Genomic DNA, 24911 nt, shown 5'->3' with positions numbered 1-24911 from the left:
ATACGGTCTCATTCATACGGAGAATATAGAAAATAGTGAAAGGGGCTATAGGGGAAAGGAGAGAAAATTAGTGGGAAAATTCAGAAAGGGTGACAAAACATGAGAGACTCCTAACTCTGGGAAAGGAACAAGGGGTAGTGGAAGGGGAGGTGGCAGGGGGGATGGGGTGACTGGGTGATGGGCACTGAGGGGGGCACTTGACAGGATGAGCACTGGGTGTTATGCTATATGTTGGCAAATTGAACTCCAATAAAAGAATATACAAAAAAAAAAAGAAAGTTTGGGTTTTTAAATTTGTGGAATATGCTGCTTTAAATAGGCTTCTCAAGTGCAAATCTCTAAAATGTCTTTACTACTTTAAATGTACACTGTGAATTTTAAAGAAGCAATTATGATTTTCAATATTTCCCAAATTTTCAATGTTTCCCAAATGTTCCCAAAGGTGTGTGTTACGCATGCGTGTGTGCATATGCGTGCATGTATGTGTGTGTCTGTGTGATCTGATGGGCATCTCTCAGTTCTTATATTTCTCAGAAACACTTTGAAAAAGCTATGCTATATCAAAAGTTGAATCCTTTTCGGGTCCACACAACTGGGGAGGGGGCGTCCACACAGATTAGAGATTATAGTAGGTCTGCCAGGCTTAAAATAGGTACATTTGGAATCACAAGTTAAAGATCTTAAATGCATTTAAATGCAAATCATTTCTGAATTAATCATATAAGCAATCTAAAGTGTCATGATTTTGAATTGCAGTCAAATGGTAACAACCCATAACTTATAACATAATATCCATTTGGAAAATATTTTAATCCTTCAGCACTTCATAGCACACACATTTGAGGATCTCAAAGGCAGAGAGTCATAAAAAAAGAAAAAAAGTGTCTTTGAGAAATGCACATTCCAGCATATATCCTCAATATATGTATTAATACTTAACATATAATCTGCTTAAGTGTTCCATATAGTTGGAAATTGTGTTTCTGAATAATATCTACATAATTTTCAATAAAAATAAACTTGCAGTAAATTATCGAGATCTTAAGGTACCAGAGACAAATGGCCTTTGCTGGAATTAGTTTTCCCTCAGGAGTAAGGAAATGGAATTTGTCTTCTGCAATAAGAAAAAAAAATTAGAAGTAGCATGAAGAATAAAACATGCGCACTGGCGAGCTCTGCTAGAACATTATTGGGTGCTGCTCAGAATTAAGGGTGGAGGAGCTCTGGCCAGGAGGAGCCACGACGAGCCAGCGTGCCAGCTAACCCGCCCTCGGCTTGGTGAGAACCTCACCTGGTTAATGGCAGGGTCACCCCCTGAGCACACTCGCTGTCATTTGCAAAGCTCGCAGCAACCCTACGGGACAGGTTTTATTGTTCTCATTTTACACCAGGGCTTCCCAGCAGAGACACAGTTGGCTTCTGGGGCCCATCATTCTTTGTGGTAGGGGGATGTCCTGGGAATTGTAGGAGGTTAGTGGCATTCCTGGTCTCTATCCACCACATGCTAGTAGTGCCCCTCTCCCGGTTGTGACGATCAGAAATGTGTCCCGACATTGCCACCTGTCCCTGCGGGCCAGTGTCATTCCTAGTTGAGAACCACCGGTTTACAGTGAGCACACCAAGCACACGAATGTGTGGCAGGGTCAGTGTGTGCCACCTGGGCTCTGGAAGCGAGGAAGTGGGTTTGTCCTTTGGCTCTTTCACCTACCAGCTATGTGACCTGCTTCCTGACGTTTCCCTAAGCCTCAGTTTCTCCAAATGAGAAAAGGATAAAAAGAGTCTCCACCTTCAAGATTCTTAGGAATGAATATATGATCCTGTGGGGGCAACAAATGTGTTCCCTTCACTTTCAAGTGCCTTGTGCCTAGAACAGTGTCTCTGGCATGTTAGGGGGCTCGCCTCGAAGCTGAAGCGCATCTGGTTCAAGCTTGATACATTCAGGGCTCAGCCAAGCTGGGCTGTTGCTATTTTGTATAAGTCGCCCTGGGGCAGGAATCTGGAGCTGCCTGGGTCCAGTGGCTAAGTGAAGGCTAGCTTAGGGTCAGAATCGGGTGTGTGGTACCCACCTAGTGAGGCTGAGTAATCGATACTCCATCCAGTGGGGAAGAGGTCCTCAGGGCAGGTCAGTCTTTGGGACCTACCTTGCGCTAAGTGATAGATCCAAAGCAGCTCTAGAATGAAATGAAAGTCAACCATTCCCTGATTCTCACTTGCTCTGAAGAAAATGATCCTCATAAAACACCACAATGCAACACTAAATACTTCAACATAAACACACTTCTTCTCTTCAAGAAGAGAAAGGAGGACAGCGTGAAAGAGACTCAGACATTTGTGCTCTGGTAGGGAAAACCCATCAGCAAGCGACAAGCTGCCTCCAACCTTTAAGAGAGAGAATCATAGGGCTGAGAGTTACCTCTCTCTAGTTCTCTGTCTGCAGCCACACCACTGGCTGTGCCATCTGTCCCCAGGTTTGGGAAGCGACCATGGCTGGGGCCAAGCTTAAGCTCATCCATCACTTACAAGCTGTGTGACCACGCATAAATACCTAACCTGCTCTGGGTCTCTACTTCCTCATCGATGAAAGCGGGTATGCCGATAGGCAGAATTATGGCCCCCACAGATGTCCACATCCTAGTGCCTGGAGACTGTGGCCATGTCAGTTTCTAGGCAAAGGGGAGCTAAGGTTGCAAATGGAATTAAATGCTAATCAGTTGCATTTAAAATAAGGAGGTTATTCTGGATTGTCCAAGTGGACCCCATGTGACTGCAGTCTCCTTAAAGAGGAGACAGAGAATGTGTAGAGTACCAGAAAGATGTCAGTGTGCGCAGGATTCAACCCAGCACCGCCAGCTCTGGAGATGGAGGAAGAGGCCACAAGCCAAGGTACGTGGGCAGCCTCTAGAGGTGGAGGATGCCAGGACATGGATTCTCCTGGAGCCTTTAGAGGGAACCAGCCCTACCTGCTGAAACCTTGCTTTTAGCTCGGTGACACCAGACTCGACTTCTAGCCTCCAGAATGGTAAGGGGACAAATGTGTTTTGTTTTAAGTTGTCATATTTGTGATAGCTTGTTATGGCAGAAACGGGAACTGACAGGTTCCTAACGCCCTGAGTCAATGCAAGGACGAGGGATGTGGTGAGGAGGGGAGACTAAGCCATAGCCACGTGGGGTTACTGCACCGTGGCTGTGGCTGCTGCTGCATTCCCGAGAGCCTCGGGCAGGACAGGACAGTCCCTCCACTCAGGCCTGTGTGCAGGTCCCTGTGCACACTCCCTGGAGGGCCCGTGCTGGGTGAGGGAAGTGACAGGGAGCTTTGTCCCATATGCTACCCCTGTACTCATGCTCCCTTTGCAAAGCCCTTTCTCACTGCTTCACTTGCTCAGGAAGCCATGTGCAGATGCAACCAGGCGGCCCCTGTTCCTGGTTAAGAAATGGGGCTGTTTCAGGCCTCATTTACCTCTGGGCCCGACGGCATCCCCATCATCTAAAGGGGACATTCATTCAGGCTTTCCTAGGAAATCTCCAGCAAAGGGGAACTTATAACTCCCTTTTGGGACTGACTGTGTTCTCAAGAACTCTTAAAATCAGATTATCAACAGACTGTGGAGGTGTCAGTTCCTAAAGGATGTGAGGATCCGTCTCGTCCGAGGTTGGCAAACTTTTTCTGTAAAGGAGAAGAGAGTAAATCCTTCTGGCTCCGCAGGCCCTCTTTTGCTGTTGTAGTGTGTAGAGTTCATTAGGCTCTGCAATGACACTCGAACAGATAACGCCTTTGCAATGAATTGTGAGATGCCAGTCACCCAGTTTTCTGGGCCTTTCTGACTGGCTGGCCAAGGCTGCTGCCTCGGGTCTTTGCCCACACTGTGCCTTGAGTGTCAGCCATCCACTGAATGTGCACCCTAAGCCAGGTGGGTGCATTCAACTTGGAAAAACATGGCACTCTCCTCCTGACTTCTTACTGTCCAACGCGGTGAGTGGAGTCTCTGATCCGGTTAATGTTGTTTGACACACTAAGCCATCATTTAGTAAGGATGCATAGGCACTAAATTCTCGGGCTTCCTTCACTTTATTCTACCTCTGGAGTGCCCAGCTACAGGCAGGGCATGAGCATTCCTGACTGACACAGCACAGCGAACAGTCATCTTTCCAACATGGTACCAGAAAAGATGGACTTTGCTTAAAGGAGCCCATTATGCAAAATTTTTGTACCTTCAGAAGAAAGAATAATGATAGGGAAATGATCTTTTTGCACCTAATGACTCACTGCAGAAAAAAGATAAGCATTCTTCATAATAAAGATCTTAAAACAGATGCCAATCAAACGAATCAATCACTAACAGCTCCCGCCAGCTGTGTTTAATAAATAATTTTGAGATAGCACACCGATAAAGCCCCATAGAAAACAGAACTGAAAGCTTAGAATTTTAATAAAGAATGTTCACTTGGTGTGGAGACTGAGCCAAACTAAATGAGAAGGACCAGCCAACACACAAAGCACCCAGACTTCTCCCCACGTGGGCTCGGAAAAAAGAAAAATCCTCTGGTTTACTCTTGTCTACAAGGCCACTTTAATGCTGAGCTCAAGGAAGGCAGGGCTTTATCTTTTATCTCTTTCTCCCCATGCCTGGTGGGTGCTGGGTTCTCAACAAATGAATGCATTTTTTAATTAATTTCTATTTCATGGCAACTTGTATGTTATTATTGATTTGCTCAAATAAATCTTCCTGAAATGCAAATTGGATGTCACTCCCTTGCTGAAAACCCGCCTCTGCTGCTTTAGAATAAAATCCAAGCTCCTTACCCTGCCCTGCAAGGCCTGGCAGGACCGGGTTCCCCGATTCCTACTACTATCCATTTCAAAGTGCAGTTCATATCCTCACTATGAGTCTGGATGCATTTCCTGGGTGAGAATGCTGTGTACCTGATATGTGCTACTCTGGCTTCAGAGACTCAGAGACAGGACTTGCTACCTCCCACTCATCCTTTGCTGGCAGCCACCGCAGTCAGTCCTTGCAAAATTCAAATCTGATCATGTCAGTCTTCAGCCTAAAATCCTCTAACATCTGCCTGTCACCAAGGGGTATTATGTCTAAGCTTATTCTTTAGTACATGGGTCTCGCCTTCTCCCTCAGTTGTGTTCATTTTGTGTCTCCCACAGGAGCCCTTCCCTCTGGCTCCTCTGGAGGTACCTTAAGCCCTTTCTTCTGTCCCTCACCCCAGGACACTCTTCCTGACCTCTCCCTGTCCCTGTCACCTCACTAACTCCTCATTCTCGAGTACTTGCTTTTATGTCACATCCTCTGGAAGACTGTTCCTGGCCCCTGCCCTTGTCCTATGGTGATGTCCCTAGCTAGACTGTGCAGCTTTACAAAGATAGGAGCAGTATCCTGCCCATTCAGGCTTGCTGAATATTTGAGTGAATAAGACATGGTATATTTTCAGACCGTCTAAGAGGCCAGCCCCGTGCTGGTGTTTGCAGATCATGGCATGCAGGGCCTGTCCTGTGCATTATAAGATATTGAGCAACATCTTTGACCTCGACCCACTAAATGCCAGTAGTACCACTCCTCCCAGTTGTGACAACCAAAAATGTCTCCAGACATTGCCAGATGTCACCTGGGAGACACAATCACCCTGTCAATTGCGGGTGACAATGTCCTGCTATTAAGGACACCTAAGAGGTAAGGACAGCATTCCTGCTCTCAGACTTTCCACCAGGCCTGCCCCCAAACGTCATCTCCCATTATAGCCTGCGAGGATCGTGCAGCGTCTCACATCCTTCTCTGTGTTTAATCTGTTCCATTTTTATTCCTTGTACTTAGAACCACCTGACATGTTACATACTCACTAATTTCTGTTTACTGACAGAGTTCTGTGAAGCAGGAGGCTGGTGGTTTGTCCACAGCTCTGGCCCCAGCACCTTGAGAGGGTGGCTGGCACTGATGGGGCATCCTGTCAACGTGGGCTGAATCAGTCTTCTGGTTGGCCTGGATCCTGCCTGATGGGGCTGCTGGGAGCGCACTGGCTCCCGTACGGATGCAACCTATTGGCAGTCCTGGTTACCTTTCCACAACTGCTACCCCACTTCCTTCCACTTCTCTTGGCTGGAAGAGAAGCTCCACAGGCAAAAGCGTGTGCTCCTCCATGCTTGCTGTTTACCCTGGGATCTTCCCACAGATTCTCTCCACTTCAGATCAGTAGCAGTCAAGTGATCTGCCCGAGTTAAACATGAAGCAGTGGGCCGGCCAGGATTGAGGTGGATAACCTGGAGGTTGGCCACTCCCCAGTGCTGGATGAGGATGTGATTCACACTTGTCTTAATCTGCCATCATGAGAGCTCCCAGATTCTGACCTGCTCTAGGGGAACTCTGTTCCCATTATATTATTCCCCAAGTTTCTCTTGGGACATCCAAAGCTGGTTTCAATCAAGGTTGTCATCTTCTTCCCCTTCATTCTTCCCTTCCAGTGGGCCACTTGAGGGCACTTCACCATGGTCACCCACCCCCTAATTGCCAACCATCCCATGCCAAAGTGCTGTCCAGGTCTCAGGGGTGGGGAGTGGGGGTGAGGATGGCTCTCTTCTGGATTACGTCATCATCAGTCACTTGGCTTTATAGACATAGAGCTTGAACCTGGAATTTTATTGTCTTTTGTAATTGGTTTAATTAGCTTCTGGTCCTCACCTCCAATTTTGCACAGTATCTCATAAAAAAAAAAAAAAAGATTCCCATCATTTTCTGCCCTCTAATCTGGGAGTGTCAGGCTTACTTTAAGGTGCCAGAAAAGGAGCACAGCTTGTTCTGATCTTCTCTTTTGTTCTTTCTTCCTTGTCCGTGCCCTTGAACAAACTCCTTCCCTCCCTGGTCATTTTTATCAAATAAAAAAAAAAAATCTTCAGGCCTATTGATGGCTGCGGAGAGCCGGGGAGTGAGTGGTGGGACTTAGCAGGGATGTTTCATCTGTGTCTACAGGATCTGGTCCCAGAGTAGTTAGCCACCATGCCTGCTATGGAAGGATAAAAATATATGGGCAATGGATGTTGACTACGGGGGGTCAGAGCTGTTGGACAACTATTTAACTCATTCTTATTTGCAAATTTAGCAGTTTAGATTAAATAGGTCTAAAGGCTCTTGCTGTTGTGATTCTTCATTTGTGAAGAACAAATGCCACCAAGCCGTGTGGCCAATGGGCCACGCTAGATGGACTCAGCTGTCATTAGACACATGAAAAGATGAGAGAAGCATCATTGTCACATAGCTACACTTCATGAGTGTTTGTGTGAGTAGCCTGCAGGTCCGGCCCGGGGAGGAGCAGGCTGAGGGGGGTAAGTTTCGCCCACCTGCCAAGATGCAAGATGTACCTCTTCTGAGAAGTTGTGCAAATGAGGTCTAAGAAACCATGTTCCCACAGCCCTGAGTGAGGAAGCATCTTTGCTTAGTGGACCAAAGAAGCAATCAGCCAGGAGCACCCCGATCCGGGGACACGGCAGCCTCAGTAATGTCGCTTAACCTCTTCAGGCCTCAGCTTCGCCAGCTGCACCCAGCAGATAAGGCCAGGTTGCAAAATGAAGTGCTTGGAAATGTGAAGAGCAGAACCCGAGGGTGCCAGATGGAGATGCTTGGGGATACTGGGGTGCCGAGAGGCCATGACCAAATCCTGAGTTGTTTTTTTCTAAATTTGGTCACAAGACAACATATTCATTTGTTTTTCAAATTCTGTTTTTCCACATTTCGTTTTTTTTGTTTTGTTTTGTTTTAAGTGCTTTTGTTAAAAGAGATGCCAGAAAGTATTAGCTTCTGATGTTTGCTCAGAGTTAAACAGCTGACTGAGGGAAAGTAAGACCTCTGATTTTCTGCGATTTTGTGTCAGAAACTCCTCCGTGTACTGTATCACTTGAGATTCACAACAAACCTACCTGGTTGGGGTGATTATCCCCATTCCCAGTTTGAATAAACTGGGGTACAGATGGGTTATGTTAATCCAGTGGTTCTCAAACTTGGCTTCACAATGGAAACACCTGGAGTTTTATAAACATACTGATGCTTGGTCCCACTCCAAGACATGCTGATTTAATTGGTTTAGAGAGTGGCTTGGGCATCAGGAGTTTTAAAATCTCCCCAGATGGTTTTAATGTGCAACAAAGTTTGAGAACCACAAATAACCTACTTGAGCCGTATAAATATAATAAGACAGAAAAGCCTGTTCTGCTGACCCCAGGGCCAACTTCCTCCTATCAGAAATTATCTTCTCCTGTACCAGCTCACATATTCTGAAGACACTTTCATCTCTGGCCTAAAAGCCCAGTTGCTGAGAAATAAGCAAACACTCAGTCACATGGCATTTAACAATCATCCAACGTCTAGACAGGATGGAGCTAAGAAGCCTGGGACAAATCTGCCTAGCTCCCAGGAGCCATTATCGAAAGGAAAACAAGGCAGTTTTGAAGAGTATGAGCTGGATTTGGAGGGCTTTCACGTGGCCGACCAGAGCACCTGCAGCAATAAGCAGCTTTAAGGCACAACCATCTTCCCCCAGCGGGACTGTAATGGAACTGGCTCCAAGGCCACCGCCATTGACGCAAATTAACACGTCAAGCCAGCCAGCTGCAGTGATGCTAACACTCAGGAGGGTACTTAGAGCTGGGTGACTCAGACAACAGCGAGCCCCAGAACCACCTGGAGGGCTTGTTAACACCCAGACCACCAGGCCAGAGTTCTGGAGGCCAGCCTGAGAATGTGCATTTTAACAAGTTCCCAGATAATGGTGCTGGTCTACAAAGACACACATGGTGGTGCTGACACCCAACTGTTGGCGAGCTGGATGCCTCTCAACTACTCTCAGCTCTGAGAGCTTCCCCTGCAGAAGTGATACGTGAGGTGATGGCTCCTAGCTCCAGAACTTAGTCACTGGCTGTACTGAGCACAACTCTTGTACATCTGACTTACCAACCCCAGCACAGCTGGGGCATGATACTGCCATCTTACCGTCCAACGTAAAGACGAGAAAACAAGAGTTAAAAAATTGCCAAAGGTGACACTGTGGAATGACCGATATTCACCTTTTCTTTATCTGTAAAAAAGGCAATTTCATACAGTTCGTACAATAGCAGAATCAAAATTCTAACCTCAGTAGGTCTGATTCCAGAACCTGGGACTTTAACCTAAGTTCTCATTTCCTCTCGATCAAGGCTCTTTCCAAGGCCATGTGCATTATTAATTTATTAGCCCGTTACAGTGAGAGAAGTTCGAATCAGAGGTGTGAAGCCACACACTCTTCTGAGCATGGGCTGGTGACCTGCCCTCGGATGGCCACGCCTATCACTGACTGCCTCTTCCCTGGAATAAAATGGTACCAATGACGTGGCTGATGCTGCAGATGTCAACGTCACCTGGGACACCTGGCTAGCTCGGTGACAGTACTTCTTATAATCCAGGTTCTTCCTTGCAGAACATCCAGTGTTAGACTTGGCAATGGAAGTGGGACATAAGGCAGCAGTGCTGCTTTGAGGATCGAAGGTTCAGAAAGCATGCTGTCACAATCACTCCACATCCCTGGCCAGCCAAGGCAGAGTTGCTACCACCCAGTCTTGAGCATCACAGGAGCAGAGTGGCAGGAAGAAGTGGAGGCAGTGATGTCTCCTCTAGAATAATGGGTCTCGATTAGGGGCAATTTTGCACCTATGGGATGATTTACAATATCTGGAGACATTTTAGACTGTCAAGACTGGGATCGGGGGTGCTATTAGGATCTAGTTGTTAGAGACCAGCCATGTTTCTAAACACCCAGCACTGCACAGGCCAACCCCCATAACAAAGAACTATCCAGCCCCAAATGTCAACAGTGCCAAGGTTGAGAAGCTTTGCTCTAGAACAGCGTCATCCGTGGCTCGGTATTTCCTATAGCACCACCATTGGTCATGTCCCATGTGAGCCAGGTTATTGGGTCCTATTGGCAATTACATAAACTACCTGTACCCTTTAATAAATCTCTTTCTTTATACATTAGTTGGAGGGATTTTGTTGACTACCACCAAGAATCCTGTCTAAGAAAGATGGCCATGGGAGATCAGATTAGAGGATGAATAAAGATGTAACCTGTCCCTACAATTGAGCGCTGGGGAGCATTTCAAGCACAAATATTATCAAGGGCGGTGCAGTCCTATTGAGTAGTGCATGCACGATCCATGTAAAGCATGGACATTTTAATAAACAGATTAATCACCTAAATAACTCTCTGATCCGGGTAAATCTGTATGTCTCGCTTCTCTTACGATCACTAATGTTACGATACATGTATTTCCACTTGACAGTAGCATTTTTCACTTTAATGTATTTTCTGCCAAATTGTCTTGGAGCTACATGTGGGTTAGAAATAAGGGCAGAACCACATGAGTGAAAGGAAACACAGGAGCAGACTCCTTTCTGGCAGGTGGATTCTAATTTTATGGCAGCAATCTTAACTACAAAGTCAAAATGTATCCAAGAAATTGTCTTGAAGGAGAGCAAGTTATACCCCAGAAACTGTGAACAAATATTCAGAAGGAGACAATGAAATCCTGCTCATGTGCTAAGGCCAAGAACACAGGTGGTTCCAGTTACTCGTTCTATAATTGGGCATGATAACATTATTAAGCTCATCTTTGTGAAGATTAAATGAGATCATCATTTAGATGTTTAGCATGGAGCCTTGGTGCGTTGTAAATGTTCAATAAACATTAACACCAACATTAATAACAATAATATCTAGGGAACTACTTTGGCCCTCAGCTCACACATCAGTAAAGGCAAAGTAATAAACCAGTTTCATAGGTTTGTGTATCTAGTACTCTCAAGAGCTCTTGGACACCTATTTGGTACCTGGTAAATGCTAGTTTTCTCTCTCCTTTTCTCCCACCCAGCTCTGACATCCCATCTTCAGTGCGTTTCCCAACTGTGGACAACAAATGAGGGTGAATATGTCCTGCCCGTGATACCTGCCCATGACTGGGTCCTTACTTCCTGCTTGCCCCCTACCTCCTATTGAACCCAGCCTAGATCATCTACTGGCCCCCCAGCCTGCCTATCAGACTCTGTCCCCCCACTCTATTCCTGTCCTGCCATATTGACGAATTCGCAGGCAGCAGATTATATTCACAGTGTGAGGGAATCATTACCACCTGCTAATATTTTTATAGAATTTCATAAACTTGGTCATTCATGAATCATTTACAGTACTTTATTCCAATGAAGAGTTCACAAATCACTCAAATGCTGGCAAAATGCATAATAATGAGTAATATTTCAGGAGGCTTTGCATTAATATGTCAGCTTCCAATACCATAAGAGCTAAATTATTTTACCAGGTGCCACTTTGGGTCAGAAGCTTGGGAAGCCCTTTGAGGGCTGGGGTAGTGAGTGGGCAGGTGGCAGTGGGTCATGGACAAAGATGGTGTTTAGGAAGGCATCGATCATTCAGCCAATCACACCCCCTTTCCAGTCCCTGTAAGCGGAGTTCCTGGCAAAGAAGGCTGGGAATGTGCTCATTAGGTGCCAGATTCTAACCAGGGGTAAAATTGGAAGAAGTGTTTCTTCGTGGTTGGAAGTGCACAGCTTTGGAGGTGGAGAGCAGTGGATCTGGACCCCACATTCTATACACACCAGCTGTGAGACCTTACAAAAGTTATTTCACAGTTATTTGCTTATCTGTAAAATGGTGTTAACATCGACTTCGTAAGTCTCCTGGGTGAAATGAGTTAAATAAGAGTGTGTATGAAGTGTTTAGTGCAGGATAAGCCCTGTGGCGTTCAAAAAGCTGTGGTTTTAATGATGATACAAATTCAGGGGCCCGAGGACCAATTATCCTTGGTTATTTCTTATTGTGCAAATCCCCGAGGCTTAGTCTACGATGCTTTCCTGTTGGGCTTGGGAGGTAGCAAGTAGCTTTGACAGGCACGTGAGGAGCCTTTAACTTTGAAATAACCACCACCTGGTTGGCTCAGTCCATTAAGCATCTGCCTTTGGCTTAGGTCATGAACCTGGGGTCCTGGGATCAAGCCCCCATGTCGGGCTCCCTGCTCAGCAAGGAGTCTGCTTCTTCCTCTCCCTCCGCCCCTCCCCCTGCTTGCACTTTCTCTCCTCCAAATAAACAAATAAAAATCTTTAAACAAAAATAAACAACACCAACTATGGAGCAACTATAATGGAAATTCATTCACCCATAGGCTCTCTGCTTCTCAGAACTTGCCAGAAGGGAAAATGAAAAAATGTGGGAACTGGAGGATCCAGCTCTTGGAAGAAGCTTGTTTGCTACCAACCGCAATGACCACTGTGAACACGATAGGTGAACACGATGGCTCTAACTGTCCTACTAGGGTAGTAGATTCTTTCTAGATAGGTGCTTGAAAGGGACAGGAGCTGCAATGTTCCTGTGCCCAGAGTATATTAAGCAGAGTAACCCAGTAAGTCCAGAAATAGGAGAACCAAACACTGTGTGAGCACAAATGTTTCTCAGCCAGGGCAGGAAGGAAACAGTGGAGGAGTGAGAGGTATGGGGGGTGTATGGTGTTAGAAACCAGACCCCTGGGGCTGGTGGAGAGCCGCTGAGGGCCAGGCTGCTATTGGGCTGTTGCACCTGGGTGCTCTTGGAAGTCCCTGCATTCCCATCAGGGCGAGCATCTCTCTACTGGGACCCAAGGCCCTGTGCCCAGGGTAAACCAAGCCACAGGATGAACAAGGCACAGCATGTGGACACATCACCCATGCAATGGTGAGGAGTTTAGAGTATTCATTGTGAAACAAAGCCTGCACATTAAAATGAAAGCTACATGAAGGTTGGGGACCTTGTGCGTCTGCTTTCCCACCAGATTCCCCTAACACCTTGGAGGGAGAGCCTCACTCTGCAGGTTCTCAGTCAAATCTATGTAGAAAAAAACCCAAATTGAATCATGAATCAATATGCCATGAAACTATAAAATAAACTCAAGATCACCCATGGAAAATTCATGCTTGATCTGGGCAGGCTGGGGTATAACTTCCCTTTACTATCATCAATCTCTTGCTCATATGGTAAGATTATACAGTGTTTACTGCACTTCTGGAACATTCTAAAGGCCTGACACATAATAACTCATTTAATGCATTAACATCCTACAAGATGAGTATTATTATTATCATTCTCATTTTATAGATGAGAAAATTGAGGCAGACCCCCTGCCCAAGTCCCCACAGCTAGTCCATGACCTCATCTGTATGCAGCAAATGTGGCTGTGTGCAAAATTATGTTTTTAATTGCTGTGATACTATATGGCTTCACTTTAAGGAAAAATAAGAGAAGCTCCAAGCTACAGACCCGGTTCTATTTTACTCACAGATGAACAATTGTGAGCTAGTTGAAGCTAATAATTGTAGCTTTTATAGTCCTCAGAGGTGCTAGTACTATCCCCATTTCATGCATGAGACTGGTAAGATCAGAGAGGGTAGGTGGGTTGCCCAAGATCACACAGCTCACTAAGCAGCAGTGCTGAGCCTCAAGGGGCAATTGGCTACACCCAGAGCTCTTAAACATGATCACTGTGCTATGGAATTGCAAAATGTATCCTTAGTTTGTCGCGTCTAAGAATTAATGGAGGAGATTCCCACAATAGATGTGGAAAGAGAGGAGGACATGCACCCATGGTCTGGTGCTGGCTTTTCCTGCAGCAGCTGGACCCTGGCAGCCACCAGAACACCTCTGGTCACTGTCCAGGTCCTCACTTTCTGAGGGTGTGGCAGCCAGTTCCTTTTTTTTTTCCTTTTTTAAGATTTTATTTATTTATTTATTTATTCACGAGAGACACACAGGGAGGCAGGGACAGACAGAGGGAGAAGCAGGATACAATCTCAGGACCCGGGATCACGCCCTGAGCTGAAGGCAGATGCTCAACTGGTGAGCCACCCAGGCGCCCCGACAGCCAGGTTCTGCAACAACCAGATCTCCCTTAGGGGTACACTAAGGACACTCTGCTCAGCCTTCAGGGATTTCTGACAGATCGTCCCCCTGCAGATGCTCACAGCATCTACCCTTTGACAAAGCTTCTGAACAAAGGGCCGGGGGGGCCCCTCCTCCTCCCCAGACCCAGGACCTGCGAGCACATTGCTCAGCACGAGAACTGCTGGAAGCTTCTCTTTGGCCAGTACTTTAATTTCTCCAACACCCTCACACTGTTCTCCTCCCTGGAAACTCAGCAACTCACTAGTTTGGTGAGTGTTACTCGCATTTTATGGATGCGATCCTGAGGACCAGAGCCTACATAGTCTTCCCAAGGTCAATGGTTCAGGGGAGCTCAGACCCCAGGGTACCCATTTCCCATGCAGAGCACTTCCTTTTCAATGTAGTGTCCCTCCACCCTCTGTCTGCAGTAAAGGAAGAACACAGGTGAGATCGGGGGAGAGGCAGTAGTGTTGCTGAAGTGGGATTGGATTATTCTTATGTGGTGTTTTGACCAGGAAAATCAGAGTGCCAAATCTTGTCCTATAAATTAAGGACTACCTTCTGACCCCGATTTAGGGAAATGCACAGGCCAGGGCAATGATGATGGAAGACAAACATTGTTGGCTTACCCTGGTCCCCACTGGGCCTGCTCGCAGCTCAGTGCACTGCACCCCATGGAGGGCGTTTCCTGAAAATGGCTGGGAATTCCATCTCATTTCTCAAAAAATGAGTTCACTACCCCTAGAGGCTTGAGGTAACACAGGCTGTGAAAGGAAACTTTTGGGGGAGGCTGTTGAGAAGGGATAGGATGGACCTCAAGCCCACAGGAGATTTAGTGCTCACCCCAACATCTGTTTGCCACTGCTTGGGTCTGTGCGTCCTGAATGGGTATCTACTTCTGAGACTATCCTTTTACAAAGAGCCATTTTTTTTCCCTCTATAAAAAAGTAACTTAAAGGTCACCTGGGTTGCTCAGTCGGTTAAGTATCCGACTCTTGATTTTGGCTCAGATCATGATCTTGGGGTCCTGGGATGGAGCTCCACGTTGGGCTCCGTGCTCAGCAGGGAGTCTGCTTGAGAGGCTCTCTCCCTCTCCCCCTCTCCCTGCTCACTCTCTCTCTCTCTAAAATAAATAGTCTTAAAACAATGTAACTTAAGTACTTTGTAGAAAAGTCAGAAAAACAAAGAAAAAATCAATAACACCCAAACACAACCATTAACACTTTGATTTTTCTTCCATCATGTTTCTTCACAAATATGCACCCGTCGTGATATGTGCAAATGCTCAATCTGCATTGAGGATACCATATGTGTTTGTGTGTCTGTTTCCACTTGGTATCTTGAGTTTCTCCCATATAGCTAGAACTTCTTCAAAAATATTTTAAATGGTTGTACAGAACTTCCTCGCAGCATTGTGCCATAATTTAACCGCTACCCCACTGCTGAATATTTAGCAAAATTGTTTCCATTTTAAGGATCATGTCTCACTATCACATCATGCACAAAAATCTAAATTCCTATTTCCTTAAGATAGATTTCTAAGGACATGTGTACAATGATCACATCCAAGGGTTTACACCTTATAGACCTATCCACCATTGAGCTGGTTTGGGGAAAGGTGAAGCTACCTTAACGGTTCTGACCTCCTCTGAGGTCCTCCCCAGGGTCCCCCATCTTGCTCTCCAGGGTCCAAAGTCTCACAGAAGCCTTTGGGCTCTGTTGATGAGAAAGAGGCCCCCACTGTTACCCTGTTGAGGCTCAATGCCACTTGGCTCCCACAGAGACACACTTAAAACCACACAGCCCCTGGTTTGATGAAGCACAGAAATAACGAGCTCAGTGGGAAGAAATAGTCTTGGAAAGCCACATGTCTGCACTTGAGGGGCACTCACTTGATAAGTAGCGATCATTTCTCTGTCCAAGGTCTGTGTCACGGAGACGCTGCCTGTGTTCTCATTGATTCTGAAAATTCCTTTAGGCTCCTGATCCACTCCTTTTCCAGTGAGCCGGAACTTGGACCCTTCAGGTCTGTCACTATCGACTACCTGGTCAGAGAAACAGAACGATGTTTAAGACTCTGGCTGGAAAACACAGAGAAAGCACATTTTCGACATAGCTTGGTGACCAATCCACTAATCACAGGTGCCAGCATAGAGCAGCCGGGTAAACTTGACTCAAGCAGCATCATCAAGAATAGCATCGTTGCTTAACACCTTTCATCCTGACATGCAAATCTTTGCAGCTTACAGCTGGGGAAGCTTACCAGCATGGGGGGAGGGGATGTACGTGTAGGGATAGATCCAGGAGGGAAGCAACTCTAGGACGGTCAAGGTTGGAGATTTTTATTATTTGTGACTCTCAAGAAAGATTGATAAGAAAGAGTTTGTCTTGTGTTTTTACTGTAAGCAAGACCAAGTAGACAACAGGAAAAAAAATGAGTGAGCAATCCTGTAGTGCAGGCATTGACTGAAGCTCTAACTATTTACAAAACTCAGTCATCAACAGTGCCAAATGCACCACTGCTTCTAGGTAGTAGGCCCTATGCTGAGGAAGCATTTTACACACATTTACACACTTAAAAAAAAACAAAAAAACAAGCAAGCTGCTGGTAAGGGACATTATCATTCATACTTAGTGGATGAAGCCACTAAGAGACAGCGAGATTAAGCCATGGTCACAGCTATGAAAGAGAGGAAGAAGGGATTCAGAACCCACCTTCTGTTTCTATAGGGACATTGCTATGCAACAGTGACACTTAGGAATTTAAGATAATTCCCTACAGGTTGTCAGCCTTGATTTGACATTTGAAGAGAATTCAGATGATACGATAGAGGAAGATAGTTCTAGGCAGAGGGAAAAGCACAGACACAGGCAGTAGACAGACGGGGGAAAGCCTACACAACTCCAGAAACTGTGAGTCATTAGCATGGTTTGCGTGAGGCTGAGGGGTAATTAGGACCCAAACTATGGTGGTTTTATTTTTTTCAAACAATCTTTTAAATAATGTTTGAAGATTCCCAGCTAAAGAGAAAACCATTATTTGCACGAACTGGTTCTAGAGTTTGCTCAAGGATTCATGTATATTTAATGTCACTTTATCATCAGTATCTGTGAACATGAATTAGACGGTAACAATTCCCTCCCTCCCCGCCATGGTTAACAATTTAAAGGTCACGACCACAATAGACATTCAGAACAGACAGCTAAATGAAAGCTGATACTGATCAAGCTGTAACCAATTAACAAATGACCAGGCACCTATTGGAACACTGTCACCCGTGCCTGGAGGGTTTTGGTGGACAGGACATGCAATGAGCCTTCCTCTGGTGCAATCGACCTCCCTCAAAGGCCATGGCTGTGGCCGCCAAGCCTGCAATTCCGACGGCTGCCACCGGGTGGCAGTGGTGCCTAAGGCAGCATCACCCTTATGCCCAGATTCCTCTGCTGTGACCAGTTGAGTCAGAGCCTGACAGCTCCATAGAGCAATGGTTTTTTTTTTTTCCTGATTTAAAATTTTACTTAAATACATTGAGAGTTTTGATTAAACACCAATTATCTCTGTTTGCATTTTTTAAGATTAACATAAAATATCATCTAAAGCAAGGCTAAAAATAATGCATGTGCTATCTTCTGATGAAAAGAGTTTTTAATCACTGCTTGACTTGATTTAATCCAACTGACATTCTCCCCCTGACCCACTCCCTCCTGCTTTGGCGCTCCATGGGGTCAACAGCCTCAGCATATTGGGATCACCCAGGAATCCCCGTGCCTGGCACAGTGCCTGGCATACAGCAGGAACCAGTTCCAGTATCTGTTTAATAAAGAACACCACTGTGCAGATGGACATATGGCCCAGTCCTCGCTTGGCCAATAGTCAGTTCTGTGACCAGGAACATGGTTCTTTGCCTTCTTGGGTCTCAATTTCCTCATCTGTAAAATGAAGAAAACACCCCTTTTTTCCCGGAGTTGTTGAGGGTTTAACGAGATAGTGTATGCAAAGCACACTTCTTGGCACACAGAAGGGGCTCAATGATTTGTAGCTAACGATTACCATACCATACTAATAATCACAACAAAATCACAACAAAATCACACCGTCGTTGTCATTGGGTAAGACTGAGACTTCCAGGTATAAAAAACATCTTCACCATAATATTAAAAATGAATCCCTTTCTAAGAGAACACATTTCCTTTTAAAACACAAGACTCACAAACATCTCTGGTTTGAGAAGAGACGTGCTTTGGAAACAGGCTTACTGAGCACAATTAAGGTAGGCCAGTCCTCTCCAAAGGCCATAGTAAGTCAGTAAGACAGTCTGACAGGAAATGAACATGGTAAACCTACATGAGCTGTGGTGCTGCCCTGGTCCCAAGAGTGGGCTTCTGACCCTATCTGTGTACCAAACATAGCTCAGCGGTGAAGACCAGCTAGGAGAAATCTTCTGTGCTCCCTTCTGGACCCTTCTGTGGTCACAAGGGTGGGGAGTACAGCACCCCAGACTTTCTGGAAGGCACTGTGGGACATGGACCTGAAGGCTCTCTTGGGGCAAATATGGCCACCTTCCCATTTCTCTGTCTGCCCCCGAGCACTGAATTATGGATCCAGGAATCCTCCCAGGGCCCCCTCTCCTCTTGCCATCAAGGACAGGTCTAGGTCGTTTCCTTGCTCTTGGAGAGCTTGAGCCACCCAACCCCACAGAAGCACAGTCTTGGCTGCTGGATTTAAATGACTTCTTCTCAGAGAAGAAGGAAGTCCCACTGTGCTGTGTGACTCCTCTCTCTCAATATTACTATTTTTAAAGCCTTGGCTTTTGACATATCTACTGAATCTGCCTCCTGGTCCTCAGAACTATGTCCACTTCGAAGGGGTGCCCACAGCCACACCAAACATAGCACCTCTAGGCTAGTGGGCATTATGGGGCCACCAGCCCAGCAGTGTGAGGGGCATCATGCTCCTAGAATAACAGCCTCAAAGTGCGGTTCCCTGGACCAGCATGGTCATCACCTTGTTAGAAAAGCAAATTCTCAGGCTCCACCCAGAGCTCCTGAATCAAGAACCCTGGGGATGAGACCTAGCGACATGGGCTGTAACAAGCCCCCTGATAATGCCAATGTACACCACAGTTTGAGGACTGCTGGTTTAGACAGATTTCAGCACTGTCCATACTCATATAACTGGTGCTGGTTTCCACTGCCACTGTTTGGAGCATTCCGCTAAAAAAAAAAAAAAAAAAAAAAAGCTGGGTCTGTTTGCTACTCCTCTCTAGACCTATTTTATTTTATTTTATTTTATTTTATTTATTTATTTATTTTTTTAATTTTATTTATTTATGATAGTCACAGAGAGAGAGAGAGAGAGAGAGAGAGAGAGAGAGAGGCAGAGGGAGAAGCAGGCTCCATGCACCGGGAGCCCGATGTGGGATTCGATCCCGGGTCTCCAGGATCGTGCCCTGGGCCAAAGGCAGGCGCCAAACCGCTGCGCCACCCAGGGATCCCTCTAGACCTATTTTAAGCATACAGCACTATTAGGAACTCTTTAACAGCCTGTTTTCTAGAATGTCAGTACAGCAGAGTTGTTACTTCCCTGAGACGGATATCTCCAACTATATCCAAACACCCCATGGCTTGGAGAAACCTTGGAGGAGGCGGCGTGGGGGTCAGGGTTGTGTTCCGGGGAAAGCCAGGAGTCCTGGCTGGGTTTAGATTTAGGAATCACTCGCCATCTCCCTGGCTTCTTGGCCCCCAGGTGGGACTTCAAAGGAACCCCAGCCTACTCCAGCCTCACTGATCTGGGGAGATAGCAGGTGTGCAATGGCCGCAAACGCAAGGCGGCCTCCAGCCACACATCAAAGTTATTCCATGCTAGTCAAGGGGGATTTTCAGATGAGCTTTATTACACTATGCTAAACTGAAAACTGCCCTGTGCTGCTCCAGGGCTGTGGTCCTTTTGTTCTTGTTGTTTAATGTGATAGGATATAAGAAATCCAGGGCTCTCCTTCTGGTCAGATCAAATCCTGCTGTGAGTCTCTGCTCTTATAACAGCTGTTAACACACATTATACCACATACCAGGGCTTCACAATTAGCAGGGCTTTCCTATTGGTCTTTGTAATTCAACGCTTCTTTTCACAGTGGGATTGTTTTTGTTTTTGTTTTTGTTTTTTTGCAATATCCTCTGAGTTTGAATGGAAAAAAATAATCTAGCTAATGATGAGAAAGAATGTGGGCTCTGGGTGCCAACACTCTGGGAGGGTGTGTGAATAGCATGCAAGCATCTTGCTAAATACCTGGGTAAAGCCGTATTCCATATATAAACATGACACAATCACCAAGCTCTCTACACCATGTTTGCTCTATGAGCTTCTGGCCCCGATCTCCCGTGTCTATACCTGAACTCAGATCTCCACTAGAGACTTTTGCCCATTTTGTTCTAAGGGCCTAGAACATTACATAGTGCAATAACTATTTGCATACCAGGTAAGTAAATCAATGTGATAGTCATCTCCTCACTGGCCTGTAAGTTTCTGATTTCTCTTTCCCCATATCTTGTTCTAATTGCAACCAGATTGGTCATTCTAAAATACAAACACAAATCTCTCCATGACAGTTCCCAGACTAGAACTCATCATGGCTCCCTACTGCTTCCAGGGTCAATTCTCAGGAACCCTCTTGATGGGTCTCCACCTGCTACTACAATTCTAACTTTGGCCACAACCATCCACAGGCCTTCTGAACTTTGTTCACTTTCTTTGGACCTAGGGCAGCTGGACTCCCACCCCCTAGCTTGTCTGCTGGAGACCCCTTCTCATCTTCCTGGACTCAGTGCCAGGGATTGCCCATTTCTGGAAGCTTCTCTTGACCTCCACCTCCCCACACCTGCTCCATGAAGACTGAACCCCATCCTCTGAACTTAGCCCTGCTCATCAGTGAGGTTTATTACAGTAGAGAGAGCAGATGGCCTCTTTGTGGGTGGTGGTGATTGTCCCTTGGGCTATTCATTTCTTGTTTTCTTTAAAATTTCCTGGGTATGGAACACAGAGATACTTGATTAAAGCTTTGAGTAAAGGAGTGCAACTTTATTTCCATGTTTTTATATGATCACAAAATACTCATAAACCCAACTCACATATTAAAAATAAAAATAAGATCCATATAAAATGTGGTCTCTTTATGTGTGCAACATCAACACCTTTTCATTTCTCGTTTTACAAATCCCTAAAGTTAACTTTCTAAGCAGTGGTAATGCCTAGGAGTCAGGAAGGGACTTAGAACCCATCCTAATAATCAGCAAAGTTCCCCTTGTGTGGAGACCCTTTGTCTAAGTAGATGTTATGCCTGTCAGCAATGTAGCTCCAAGACAAATACCCTGGCCCTTCTTTCCTGTCACAGCCAACTAAACTGATGCTTCTAATTCTTCTCTATTTCAAAAATCAGGAGACATTTATTTTCAAAAGACAGAAGACTACACACACACACACACACACTATGATCAAAAGGATGAACTAAAAAATAATTAATACCCTCCCCCCAAATCATCAAAGGGAATAAGTCACATGTGAACAGTATAGGTCTTTGGAGGGTGGAGGTTGGGGTATATTTATTCCTTTACCCTTAGAATATTTCTGGTAATCAGTTTTTTTTAAACATGTAAGAGGAATTACTGGAGCTTGATGTACATGCTAATTTTGAAAACGTTGTCTATTCCATGTTAAATAGGAAAAAAAAAAAGCCCACTTACTGCCTTCTATAGTTATTAGAAGGCATTTGTTTTATCATTAGATTGGTTCCCTAAGGTGATCTGTAAGCACTAATTAATTCCCAGCTGTGGTTTAGTCCTTGACATGCCTTTGAACTTGGCTGTTCAGCGGTCTGGGCAGCTGTTAGATCCATGCCCTTCCCTCACTCTTGTGCTGCTCAACTACTTTCAACCACTAGGTCATAAATTAATGAGAACTAGGGAAAGCCCAGGGGAAGAGTCCCAATCCCCTGGTGCAGAAATACCGAACCAGCACCCTAGCAATACACTGAAGGTGGTCAATAGCCACAGACCTACCGTATAATCCTAAGGTTCTCATCCCAGCTAGGGCTGGCTATATCCACCACCGAGTTCGAAGGCTTCCCATTGTGCCAGGGAGGCCACTAAGCTAAAGGGCAGGGTGGTGCCCTTGGGAAAGAACACAAGATGAGGGGATGTCTGAATCCACTATCCTTACTCTTCATCTATTAGCACTATCATCACACCAGCTTTGTTTCTCTTCTTTTATAGCAAAGACATTTAAGATTATGCCTAAGTACAGCTTATACTGAGTTCCATAGCATTCAGTGTTAATTTGTGGGCAGTTTTTTGGCATTATTTTCTGAGAGTTTATACATTTGGGGTTATTTTCTCTAGGCTGTAGAATTTTTTATGAGATTATTTCTTAATTTATGAGTATTTATAATATTTTCATTATTTCCACTTATATAATACTGTGGCTTATGAACTTTCTACTTTTGAGGTTTTAAAACAATTTTACTAGTGGCCATGTGTAATATCATTTTTACTAAAAGATCCATTGACTAATGGAAAGAGTGAGTACTCTACAGCATTATTCATGAGAACCAAGATGTGGAAGCAACACAGGTGTCCAACAATGGATGAATGGATAAACCAGAGGCGGTATATCCATAAAATGGAATATAGTCTTGAAAAAGAAAGGGAATTCTGACACATGCTGCCATATGGAAAATAATCCATCAGTATCACACTTTTGCATCCTTTATTGTTCCAAAGAATAACTGAGATCCTTAGATGACACTTTCTAAATTTCTCGTTTCTTTTTTTTTAGAAATATTTTATTTATTTATTCATGAGAGACACAGGCAGAGGGAGAGGCAGGCTCCATGCAGGGAGCAAGATGTGGGACTTGATCCCAGGTCTCCAGGATCACGCCCTGGGCTGAAGGCAGCACTAAACCACTGAGCCACTGGGGCTGCCCAAATTTCTGGTTTCTTCATGCAGGCTGTGAATTACACTTCCCTGCTCATTTGGTCCCTTCTAAACATATTCCTTGACCTTGACTCTTATTTTTCTACTGAAAATCAAGATGGTCCCTGAAATCTCTGGTAAATCTCTAGATCTTCTATACCTGCAGTCTATTCCATTTATGAATTAGACCTATGACAGTAGGGAGTAGTCACTGAGGTTGTGCTCCTCTGGCTCCTCTCCTTCTGGGCATATAGTAGGACTAAATTTCCTCAGCCACTTGCAATGGATTGTGGCCATAGGACTTGCTTTGGCCAATGAAGTATGAGTGAAAATGACATGTGGCACTTTCTGAGCAACTCTGAGCAAAAGCTTTAAGAGCTATGGTGTGCTTATTCATGTTCTTTTTTTGCCTTCTCCGGCAATTTTCCAAATAGTGGTGACTTCATCCACCTAGATCTCAAGGAGAGAATAATGGTGAGGAGGAGCAGAGCCCCCACCTAACCCTCAATGGACATAGAGCTTAATTAAACTTCTGTTACTTTGATCAACTGAAATTTGGGATTGCTTATCACTACAGCAGAGCCTAACCTATTCAAACTAATGCACAGAGTATTTAGAAGAACAGGGTTGGAAGATGAGTAAAGACGTGTCTGCATCCCAGCTCAGAGCTCATGAGCAATGTGGACTTTCGTAAGCAATATGGCCTCTCTGATCCTCATTCTCATTCTCTGCAAAATGGGGGAAATAATGCCTATCCTAGATAAATGATCTTAGAGACATGCAATGCTTAAATACATAAAATATTCAATAAGGCAACTGTTCTTTTTAAAACTATTAAATGAGGAGGAGGAGGAGGAGAAAGAGGAGGAAGAAAAAGAGGAGGACAATGACAGTTTCTTTTTATTGAACACAAACTCTTTGCCATGCTGTATTCTAACATTTTGCATACAGTAGCTTATTTAATACTTATAACAACTCTACAGAATAAGTACTGATACTAATCTTCACTTTACAGAGGAATAACTGAGTCCTATAAACCTTGGCAAAGTCAGCTAGGAACAACTTCAGATTTGAATCCAAGTATCCAGAGCCCATGGTTTTAAGCCTGACTCCATATGGCCAACTAATCAATGTGTGCTGGGCTGGGTGGAAACAGCCCAGAAGTAGAATCAACAAAGCTTCAGTGCCTGGCACTGTTGACAGTGCTCCAGTCTGGCCTCCTGGTGACATGCCCACCAATGAAGGCTGAGAGTAGAGATGTTCATCCCCGGCCTTTTGCTAGTGACAGTGCCAAGACTGGGGACTTTCATGTCTCCATTCCCAGATTTATATGTATCCAGCGGGTCACCCATTCTCCCCGTACATCAAATTCCTGGCAGGAATATCTTTACCTTCTCACACCCTCTTAGCTTTGTCATAGTAATGGTGTAATTTGGAGGTTTCTGCATACATTCTGTCATCTTAAAGGATAATAAATTAATCATGCCCTTGGGCACTATTGAAATATACACACTTAATTTCTTACCAACTTTCCTTCCTCACCATTGCTCTGCTCCTTTCCCTTCCATCAGTTCAGATTTTTATAGTTCCCAAAGAAATATTAAACCAAATATTTATGCACTCATCTGAACCAGAGTTCAGAGAAAGCAATGTAACAAAATCAGCATTATGAACCTGGAGCTATTCCCGTTTGGAAGTAATAAACACGAACAATTGAACAATTTCTCCCTGGAAATGCATGTTGGCTGCCCTTTTGCTGAGAGTTTCAACACTTATTCTTATTATTCTTATAATTCAGGACAAATTTTAATGTTAAGTCTGATGCCTGGAAACACAAGCAGTGTCAAACATAAATAAAATTTCAATCATTTTCAATTGAAAGCCTGATATTCTATTTTGCCTTGCATGCACCTTGGCTAGAAGGACCTGTGGATGGCTTCAAAGTTCTGAATCCCCTGAAGCAGCTACTATCTCTCACAATCAGGTTACATGACTAA

General features: G+C 44.9%; 1 protein-coding gene across 3 annotated transcripts in view; it reads right to left on the bottom strand.

Annotated features, from left to right (window-relative positions):
• Positions 1 to 24911, bottom strand: part of CDH13 (cadherin 13) — a 1001991-nt gene that overhangs the window by 466320 nt on the left and 510760 nt on the right. For all 3 annotated transcript variants that reach the window (XM_072819442.1, XM_072819439.1, XM_072819441.1), the window contains one exon: positions 15840 to 15992. In XM_072819442.1, coding sequence (XP_072675543.1) covers positions 15840 to 15992 — 153 coding nt within the window. The remainder of the gene's footprint in view (positions 1 to 15839; positions 15993 to 24911) is intronic.

This window comes from Canis lupus, chromosome 3, assembly GCF_048164855.1.
Source record: "Canis lupus baileyi chromosome 3, mCanLup2.hap1, whole genome shotgun sequence".
Lineage (NCBI taxonomy): Eukaryota > Metazoa > Chordata > Mammalia > Carnivora > Canidae > Canis > Canis lupus.
Note: the sequence above shows the minus strand (reverse complement) of the source record. Positions and strands in the feature narration are given on the sequence as shown.